We start from the raw sequence: 12,033 nt of genomic DNA, 5'->3' as shown, positions 1-12,033 counted from the left end.
AAATCGGTTTTTTTTTTAATGCCTATTTGTATCTACAGAAGTCATCAATGTCACACAATCGGACGAAATCGATTACTATAATCAATTTGTATTGTAGTACCTACATCAATATTAATAGACTGGTGTGTTTCTTGTTATAGATTTCACTGCACCTAAACCATTGAACTTATTGTAAAATTACTATTTTCGTGAAAAACAGTGTATGCTCTTTGACCAGAAAAATATCAAATTATATTCGTACTAACTTTCTAATCCTGAATAAAAAAATAATTCTAAGAAGGGATATCCGATAACTTTATTCCATTTTTATTCTAACGATATTCATTGACGATTGTATAAATAAAATAATATGATGTGTATCACTGTGTTTACTCAAAACATGTAATTTTATAATTTCTAACAAACATATAAAGCATTGTTGTATTACAAAAAAAATGATTTAAAAATAAAGAGATTAAGATATTTATGAAATATAATTAATTTAAAGAAAAATATTTTATAGATACATTTTTAACTTATCAACAATCCTTCATCAAACGATACGAATTTGGTAGGTTTACATAAAAAAGGTACACAGTTTTTGCGCTTTTTGTGCTTCCCAATTAAATTTTCACGTTTTATATAAAAATCTTTTATATATTATTATTGACTAACGATAACTTATTAGCTTGATATTTTATCCATTTATAAGTCTCGTCTTTTTTGCAAAATCATTAATTTCATGAAGTGGACATCTACTGTGTACATCCACAGACCACAATGTATCCATTTAGTGAGAATGAAGTTTTACTACATAATTTTTTATTTTTTCATGAAGTGGTTGAAATTCATTTTTTCCACATTGTTTAATATTATTCTTATTTATGATAGTTGCTTGATGTATTATAATATTAAACTTTCTTACTTACAATATAATGAAATATGAAAATTAAATTATACATTTTCTTAAACTTTATTTTATATCTTATTACTTATTTGAACATGGTTGAGAGTTGTACAATGTACAAGTTATATGTCCATTTCGTTAAATGAGCTACAAGTGGATTAGGTAGGTATGGCAGCTTTATACCATATAAGTGGAAACATAAATAAGTTAAATTTAAAATAGTTAGAAGTAATAGTTTTTTTTTTCAAAATTAATTAGGCACTAGTATCTGGACTTTAATAGTTCAAAGATTATATTATTTTGTATATGAGACTTATGAGAGGTTATACACAATAGCCGTTACTCGAATTGAAATAAACTCGAAACATTTAAAGGTACCTACCTAATGGGCAATGGCTAATACAACAACTGTCCGGAATTTAGACTGCATGCTTTGGTTTTCTAATCCTTATTTTAGCTATTGTGTAATTTGTAGGTCGTTCATTTTTTTTTCATTCGCATAATATAATATACTGCACTACTGCAGCTTTGTGATCACAGGCCGACGGTTTAAAAACGAATTACCCGTCGTGAGCGCGTTATCGGAATCCGAATCGTCGTTTTCGGCTGTAAATCGTCAACGATGATGACGATGATAATGACAATAATAATAATAATAATAATAATAATAATAATAATAATAATAATAACAATAATAAAATATAACATGCGTCAAAATGGATCTGACGATAGTTTCGTTTTCGACGAGATGTGTTCGAAAACTTTCCATATAAGAACCATCCCATACGTAGTACGGATATATATATATAATACAATATAATAATATAATAATGATAAATCCGACAAGAAAAAAAATATATATATCATCTCGTCCGGAATTCCACGCGTAATTCCTATATTATACACCGTACAATAATAATCGGTTCGGCGTCACACGCGGTCGTGATATATATAAATTATATATTATATATAATAATATGTTTTATTGTTGTAGTGTGGATCATCGGGGGTCCCCGGAGCGGCGGTCGTATTAGCAGCAATATATAGACGATATGCAGGACCTTTCACAACGTCGCCGTTTATAATACACATATGACGTACAATCAAACCGTCAATTATTATGATTATTATTATTATTATTATTATTATTATTATTATACCTATATCGTCACATATCGTGTGCTGCGCGACACGTGAGATCGCACTCGCTTAGTGCATCGGCGTGTTTCTCAACTCGACTGTTTCTCAGTGCGAAAATCTTTGTCATCGGTTCGTCGGAAAACGCGTTCGATGTGTCAGATTTCTTTTCCGCGAGTTTTCGTTTCGGGTACGCTGTCGAAACGGTCGTCAGTCACAATAATATTATTATACAGTACATGCGTTAATATTATAATCGCATAGACTATACTGTATTACAGTGATGACGATGAGGATGACAACGATATTCGAATATTCGATAATGATGAATGATGATGATTTAGTAAACGTGTTCAATATTATTATGATTAATATCTATATAGATATATATAATACCGAGTACGAAGGACGAAAGTCATTGGGTAACTCTAAAATTGGAGTTTAATGACAAAACAATTTTTTCGTGAAACAGATCTTGTGTATTTTGTGGAAAATAAATTATTTAGGTTTTAGTTATTTCACAATCGTTTTACTCTAATCGATGAAAAAATATAGTTCGATTTCGTATTTATACAAATAAAATATTTCATGAGAACTTCGATAAATGCAAATATATAAATGTATTAGGTGCAGGAAAATCACATTTTGCCAGGGCCACTCGGCTTGTTGAAGATTTGAACGCTAATTATAGTTATTACCCTCTTAAAAATATTAATAGTTTGATCACTAAATGAATTAATTTTTTTCATAAATAACCGAAATTATGTATATAAAAACCCCCCTAATCAGAAAATTATTTCAAAAAATCACCCTGTATACACGGGCCACCACTTCAACCAGTCTCATGTAACTGTCACGTCGCCACCACTTGATGAACTACTCGCAAACAGCATCCATCATATAAGTATATACTTCTAACTTATCCTATATTTCTAGTTTTATTCGGTTCGCTCGGGATGTCAGCGTGATAAGTGCGAATTTCTTTTCTCTCCTCCCCACCTCGTCAAATGATCGATCGGTGACGAATGATTTCGATTTTGATTTTTTTTCCGGCCAACGAGACCCCCCGATAAGATTCGGCGCGTTTTTCCATCGCTTAGTATAAAATAATACAATAGTCGTGTACCTACTCGTGTTATACTGCCATAGTGCGTCAGTGCCTCATCAGATGAAAACGAAAACCTATCACGACGCTTACAATATAATTATTATTGTTGTATACGGGCAGGTATACATATTGGAAAGCCGTCGAACCGATTGTTACATATATATATATATATATACATATACAACCTAAATCCGATGACCGATTGACGAATAAAAAATGTAAAATGTTATAATATGGTGACAATAAGTTTGCCGCGTGTCAAAATGCTCGCGAAACGCAGGCCACGAACTCTCAATTGTGTGTGTAGATGGAACAGTGCCTCAGATAAAATATAATATAAATAGGTACGTCGAATTATTTATACGTATAATATAAAATTGTAGAGACGCGCATGACCGGAACAAAATCGAGTACAAGCTACGAGTTAATAATATTAGGCTTGTGTACGAGAACTAGGTACTACGCTCACTTGTGTTCGAATAAAAAAAGCAATTTCATATCTTAATAATATGAATAGGTAGGTGAGTATACTCGTACTGCAAATGATTATGAATTATGAGAATGAAGTGAAAGATTTTCATAAATTATGATAAAATTTGTCACCGAGATGGAGGGAAGATGCGATAAGGGAATATTCAAGGACCGCGAATTATCGTCGCAAAAACATAATACTCATATATTATAACAACTAGAGATAGAAACCGCACAGAAAAGAACTGCTTTTGACTTTAGAACACCATCAAAAATCAACATATTGGAACCAGGTCCTCGCCGGAACTCTTTTAAAAATATTTTAAGACCAGACAATTCGAGAGTACTAGTTAATAGAGTTTTCCCGTGCTAGTTTTAATATTACCTAATCATATTACTATATTAGGTATATGGCTGGTAGGAGCTGATATATAAACTACATACTGGAACCAGTTATCAGTAATGAAAAAAAATAGTTATTAATTTTCCAGGAATCTAGCCGAACCGAAAGTGAAACGGAAAAATCATAAAGTATCCAGCTCCTGAATTAATAACATTTTAGTATATTACTACAGATTGTACATGATGTACTCAAAACAAATCTATGTAATATAATGTTATAATACATTTAAATATATAATCATATTAAACAACTCTTTTAAGCTAACCGCAATATTTCTACACGCGTGTATGCAAATGTATATTGATCTTTGCTGGCTATAGTGACGAATATTTTTATAGTCGAAGTCGAAACAATGATTAAAAAAAAAATTAAACGCTTGATAAAATATAATATGAGAAAAAACAAGTTTATATAATTTATACGAATTGCCGAAACGGTGTCGCGACACGGCTTATTGAGAGTGGTTAGGTATATACTACAATGATATATAAACGACAATTAAAAAAAACAACTGTACAATATAATGGCATGCACCTATTGTACCTACATATAATATTACAGTCTCTCTGCGAACGGTTTTCGCGCGACCAAGAAATCGGTCGTCCGTAGCGATCCGCTGAAAATGGGTGTCAATATATGCAATGGTTATAATTATAAACTATATTATGTGATATTATTGTTAAGTAGCCAGTGGTGATTACATAGAAAAGATTATAATATATACTATATAGGCTAATATGGTAATTATATAGGTTTAGCCAAATAGGCGTATACGCGAGCTCCCGATGATTATAGCGCGGATTGGAATAAACACGCCAATATAATATTATTATTAACAATCGTTCAAGGTATTTAAAGATTATTTTACAATTTATGCGCATTGACACGGTCACACGGTGATCCACCAGGCATGCTCGCTAGCATTTTTCCATTATAATGAATTCATTCAAATCTGATTTTACGTGATTTTATTTATTTATTAAATGAGAAACACTCTTATTTCACATTTTTAAGATTTTTTTGTAAATGTTTATGTAAATATAGGTATATAAGCCAAAATTAAAATGAGTAGTTTACACATGGTTTTACTCAATATACTATACCTACCAACATATACGTCTTATATAAGAACAATGCGCTGTCAATGATAATATTGATTTAATTCTATGGGGTCTAAAATAATATAATTATTTAAAACTAGAAGCTTTTATTTTAATATGTTAGTATCTTAAACGATGTATAAAAATCACCATATCTAAGGTTAATTAAGTAAGACTAAATATTATGTATATTTTATATTTTATGTAAAACTTTTATGTTATTAGCTGGTGATGATAAACTTTCATTATATTGATGATTCAACTTCTAATTTGAGGATAAAGTTTTAGTTTGAAAGTCTTAGTACCTATCTGAATACATCGTCTTTATTGAGTAGGTATACCTACTAATAAATTGACGGAATTAATATTAAATGAGAATAGGGGTGGGGTGAGCATGTTCGGTGAAAATATATACTCTGTAGCTTGTACATATTTTATATAAGATTATAATACTGTTATTTTATTCTTCATTGAGCTCTTTTATAGTCTTATACAAAACTATGTTGTACCCATGTATTTTTAAAGTACCTACCCTAATTGCTAAATTTATCACTGCACTACTGCAGAATACCTATGACGCAGTTGTGTATTATAAACAGATCATTTTTCCGTTCGAGCACTTCCATTAACGATTGCTCGTGATCGCCACCATTGTCTCGATGCAGTGGATAAAGAGAACATTATAAGATTAGAAAAAATAATGGTAATAAATCGCTTTTCCTCTCCGAACAGCGTAGGTATTTTGTCCGCCGTACTACGGACAACGGAAAATAAAATAGTGCCGTATCACCGCGTGTTTCGCGAGAACATTGTAGTATAATTATTATTATTGTTTTCGTTTTTCGCAAAAATATGTGTTATGATAACGCGAAATTATTAATAACAATTTTTTTTTTATCGTTTCGTTTTTATTCAACCACCGTAAACCCGCAAAACATTCAAACCCATGATTCCTTTATAATAATAGTATAATATAAGTCGCCTATGTATAGTCACGCCGTAGAACATAAACGAATATAATATTCACCATACATTGTAATATTATGTGTTATCCGTGCATAACTAAAACCGGCGATTTTCTAAAATCCGTTGGATTTATTTGCTTTTCAGTCGTACTGCAGCGCATGTTATGCAATGGTCGTTCTATGAGTTTTTACATTCAGGTTGGGTTTAGGTTTTTGTTAAAACACTGATCGTGTAAATAATTGATTATACCCGAAACGGTTACAATATCCCAAAATATAATATACAATGATTTTTATTTTTATTTTTATTTAATTTTCATCTTTTGAAAATATTATTTAGGTACAATAATATTTTTAATACAATACAGTTTAATGGAGAGAAAAAACTAATTATACTCGGCCAATAAACGAGCGGACCGTAAACAGATTTTGATTAAATTTATTCGATAAAACGATCAATTTTGTCAAAGAATACGAACTTCCAACGAGAGTGAGAACAATAGGACATTATTATTTTTTTATATTCTACAATGTTGGTGGGTTTTTGTTCTTGGAAAATTGGGAAAAATTACCGAGCAGCGGTTATCCCTCATTAGAACAAGATAATGATCAAGACAATTAGTATTTTGACAAACTGTATTCACCTATAATGTATTGCTGAAAACGCTAGTATATTTATCGAACACAAGATGTTTACTTTTTAAAAATGTGATACTAATTTATCTGACTTTTTTATGATTTAGTACATACATATTTTATTCTTTGTGATAAACAGCAACTCTCATATGTAACCATAATTCGATAAATAGCCATTCATAAAATATGTGTCTAATGTCCATGGAAAACAATAGGTATTACACGTAGTAAGTGAAATAATATAAATTACGATCATGATATTAAGTATTGTATAGCAAAATTGGAAAACCTAGGTAAATTGAAGTGTCATTTATTTCAAATAAGAAAAATTTTTGGTTGCTTTTTAAACTAAATTAATATTTTTTTGGAATTGGTTATTTAATAAATAAATTGTTTTAAAAGTAAATTGTAAAGAATTTCTGTTGAAGTAATTAGAAAGTATAGATACTTATTACTTACGTATCCTAAAAAAGTATTATTGGCTACATTTATTTTATACGTCAAAAAAATGTAATCGCTTTTTTAATTCGTTATGTGGAGACAGTTGTTAAAAACGTTATGATTATATAGAAACCTATTTATTTTGTTTTAAGTTGATTTTTAAGAGACTCTTACTAAATACGGGGATTCTATCCCGGCCAACAAACCTTACAGGTTTCATTTTTTTCACGTTTTCAATTTCGTTAACATAACATAATATTAGTTCAGCAAGGTCTAAAGAGAAGAGTACTTCTCGTATTTCTAATACGTGTTGTAAATCAGTAGTTTATTATTATCACATAATTACTAAAGTTATTTAAGGTCATATTATGCTGATGAAAAGAGCGTCTTATAACCTATAGCCTATAATATGAAGAAAAACAAAGCGTCTTAACAGGTTGTTATTACATGACTGGTGCAGGAAATATCTAGAGACCTATGGAAAACAGCGTCTTACGCGAGAAAGCGTCTTAATCGGGAGTGCCTTTAGCAAGTCTTAAGTTTACTATAATATAATTTTGAACTCTTACCATTCTTTGACTTTTGCCATTGAATGATTTTTCCATATTCTTTGCTTGGTATTTTGCTCGGCAACTGACATATGATATTAATCTTCAATTTATTACTATCTGGTACCTATTGTGAAAATACACTATAGAAGGAGATCCTATGGACAAACGTGAAGTCCAATAGAATATTACATAAATGGATGCTTCGTTCTGATTAGTTGCTTTGTTTGACTAAACCTAATGTATATTATATGATTTTTTGATAACGATAAGTTCAGTATTTTAGACAAAAACGGATATAATATGTATTTTAATTATGGGGCTTTTGCGGTTTTTGTTTATGTTCTCCACTCTAAAATGCTTCGATATAGTTTTTTTTCCACTTTATTGTTTTATGTTTTAATTTAAATCTTATATAATATGATATGATTTAAGTAAGAAAATTATTCATATATTTTTATACGTACAAATGTAAAAATTTAAATCTTGTTAAAATAAATAAATAAAAAATAGAGTGAAACTTTGATGACACCAATTGGTCGGAAACAAAAAAAAAATTAGAGTTATAAATTGTAAGTACCTACGTATCGAAAGTATAGCTGAGGCCTGAGGTATCGAAAATTCGACTTATGTAATAATAGGTGTTCGAATTATCGAGGTTCCACTAATAATTTTGTTTCTGTATACCTCCTATACCATTTAATTTTTAAACGTTTTAGACAAAATATTATGTTAATTCCCTGAAACTGATGATAAGTTTTTAAAATCCGTTTTTATACACAAAATACATGTCCGGATGCAATAATTTTAGCGCAATATGACACTTCAGAAATTTTAGGCGCCTCGCGCCTACACTAGTTGTAGACAACTAGACTCATTATAATATTTTATCGTCAATGTAAAGTATAATAGGTGCTCATTAGTTATTACTAATTCATTAACTAACCTAACCTAACTGTTATTTGTTAATAACAAATAATATAAAATCAACTTTTAAATTATACAATACCTACTTTTTAGTTTGTTTTTACAACGATAAAATTAATTTGATCTGTTTCAAATATCAAAATTTTTATTTAATATACAAGCCATTATTATTTAGAAACATTTATGTTTTGCAATCTTTTTAATGTGTATTACTTAAGATCACATAACATGCTAATAATATATTATTCCTTTTGGTATAAAATATACTTATACCCACCAACCCACCTACATAAGTACCTCGTTTACTGTTTATTGAATTTTACATCACAATTTTCGTTTTCTCCGATGATGTCTATTTATCTATTTTTCACTCAAGTGTCAGATGCCTATAACAACTAAACAATACATATTATAAATCTTATTATTATTATTATTATTATTATTATTGTGTACATTGGGTACAAACTCCATAAGTTATTTTACATAAAATATGGAGACAGTAAGACACTTCCGAATGACACGTTTTTTATTATACTTAATACTTATACATACATAAATGCATTGTACAATATGTACATGGTAGTTTAATTCTATACAATATACAGCAGAGTGGTTCACCAAACATGCTCACCGCCTTGAAACTTTTATTTATTTATTTATTTTGTTTTACACTATTTCAACATGCTATTTAATACAAGTTTGATACTAAATGCTTACATTATATTATTATCTAATATATTGTAACTTTTTGTTACGTGTGATGTACCGATATTATGATGTATTAGTTAACAGTATTGAACCTTCATATTTTATTACTAGTTGATTCAAATTATGGCATTTTGGAATGATGTTATATTTTTTAATACCTACAATATTACCATACATAGGTATACTTCAAAAGTCTTCTGTGGTGATACAAACTTCTTTTTTTTAAATTATAATTACTCAGTTTTAGTTTTTACTGTACCTAATATAATTGTTTAGTAGATAATATTTTTTTGTTAAATTTTCAAAATAATTCTATTGCCTAATAATTGTTTTACTTAAAATATAAAATATATTTAATACATATTTTGTCTTAGTGCTTGTCGTACATTCGTACTATAATAATATTGACAAATTATTGAATGAAATAAATAAGATTAATATTAATTCTTTTCATTTTAAAATCATTATGGCCCACATACAAAAATATCAAAGGAAATATTACTATTACATCAAAAAGAGTTGCAAAATTTAGAGTTGGTAATGGACTCGTACGAATTTTGATTTATATACCTACATCAAAAATCAGTTTAAAAAAAAAAATTTGAAAAAACCATTCTGCTTAATGATTATTTACAGTAAAAAAATAATGATCCGCATTTAAAAAAAGAAGAATTTTGTGATGCCTCCGAAAGACACTCATCAAACGACACAAATAAAAACAATTATTTGAAAATATTAAAGTCTCTAAAATAATTTGAATGTACTTAAAAATGAGTTCGTTATTAAAACAGCAAATGAAGGGTGAGTATGTCTGGTGAATCACCCTGTATAATATAGACACCGGTAATACTGTATTATTATAGCGGTTGTGCCGTAATATACATTCATCAATCGAGTTTTTGCATTACACACTCAAAACGTCGTGTGTCATTCCGCAGGGAATAATCTTACTCGATTTCCCTTTTAATTTTCGATTGTTCTTTTTTCTTCAACCGTTTTATTCGTTTTGAATGTAATTGGAATCTCGTTACAAAAACGGCCGACACATATTATTATCATTATATTGATGCACGAAATTCGATTTCACGTGTTTTGACTGTTTCTTATATTTATTTCTTTTTATGTCATATCTACAATAAAATAAAAATGACACTATATTATTATATACATCTGTGCGTAAGACGCATTTATATATATTTTATATAAATGCAGTATTATGATTTGCGAACAATAATTATTATTATACGGTATAAACGCTTTTACGAGTATTTTGTTATGTCTTGATGCGGTTAGTGAGGAACGATATATAATAATTTAAATTGGAATTTTTATATTAAAACGATAAAAACGTCGTCAAACGTATTAACTATGTGTATTGTTATGCGGGTATGTAAAAATTAAAAAGTGTCGACGTTGTGTAATAGATCTTCGAACGTTCGCTTTCGTGCGAATGTAAAACGTATCCTACCTATTTTAGAAACTGATAATAATGTAAAATACCTAATAATAATATAATACGAGTATTATTATGGTTGTTGATTAATTAAAAATGTATTGCAGAAGTCTTAAAGCATTGGTCAATTTTAATTACACAGTATCACGTAAGACGAACAACATATAGGTTATATTATTATTAAAAACAATAAAACGTACAAATTCATTAAAAAATATATATTACGTATTACATAAAGGTACCTACAATAGGTATATACTTAGACCTATATACTATTATATGGCAAAGTGGAACATTGTTTATTCAACATTTAAATATTATGTTGCAATAAAGGTGTATCTTTTTAATAATTACAATATTACCTGTAATCCGTATTAGTATTTAATACTGTAAACATTTTTTTTTCTTAACGTCACATTTATACATTATATTAGTAATTATGATTTGTGTAATATTTAATAATATTTTCAGCTATAATGTTACGAAACGATATAATTGTCTATTATTTTTATATGAATTATTTTAAAGGGCATACCGAACATTTTACGTTTGTAAATACAAAAACCGAAGTTACCTCGATCGCTCTCTCGTTTTATTCTGGCCTTTTTGCGTATAACGGATGGTTAGTACCTATATATACAACATATTTTAATATACCTATACTGAATAATGGTGTACAATGCAATTTTATACCGTTGTTTATAATATATTTAGAGTGTTTTCAAACGTTTTAAGGACAGTTTTAACATACAATTATGATATTATGTATATACAAACATGCATGCCAAAGTAATAGAAGTAAAAATTGAATGCCATTTGATAAGAATTCCGCATGGGAATGGACGAAAAGTAAAATATTTGATATTGCTCGGATATGTTTTACGCGAATGCAGATTCGAAAATTTAATATAATATGGGTCATAGGTTATACCTATAAGTACTTAACGAAGTTTGCCTCCTATTCAATCAGTTGTGATAATAACGGAGAAAAAAAATCGCTTGTTCATGATCTACCTATCTAAAATATTAACAACATAACAGTTGTACCTATATACTATAATATAGAAAGTCCTAAAACGTATTGCGTGCATGAAATAGGTGATTTGGTTTTTTTTCTAATATGCTATGATGTATTGATGTGTTCACTGGACACTATCCTGGTTGTTCGAACTTTTTTTTATAATTCATTATAATTAATTTGTATGCAATTATTGTAAAAATAACCATCTGCCAAGCTTGATACATACATT

General features: G+C 28.9%; 1 protein-coding gene across 1 annotated transcript in view; it reads left to right on the top strand.

Moving 5' to 3' along the window:
• LOC111032009 (Y+L amino acid transporter 2) overlaps positions 1 to 12,033 on the top strand; it is a 43,550-nt gene that overhangs the window by 24,118 nt on the left and 7,399 nt on the right. Inside the window, exon 5 of the mRNA XM_022312166.1 lies at positions 11,312 to 11,405. Within this exon, the coding sequence (XP_022167858.1) occupies positions 11,312 to 11,405 (94 nt within the window). The remainder of the gene's footprint in view (positions 1 to 11,311; positions 11,406 to 12,033) is intronic.

Source organism: Myzus persicae, unplaced genomic scaffold (genome assembly GCF_001856785.1).
Source record: "Myzus persicae strain clone G006 unplaced genomic scaffold, MPER_G0061.0, whole genome shotgun sequence".
Classification (NCBI taxonomy): domain Eukaryota; kingdom Metazoa; phylum Arthropoda; class Insecta; order Hemiptera; family Aphididae; genus Myzus; species Myzus persicae.
This window is presented reverse-complemented; position numbering and strand designations above follow the sequence as displayed.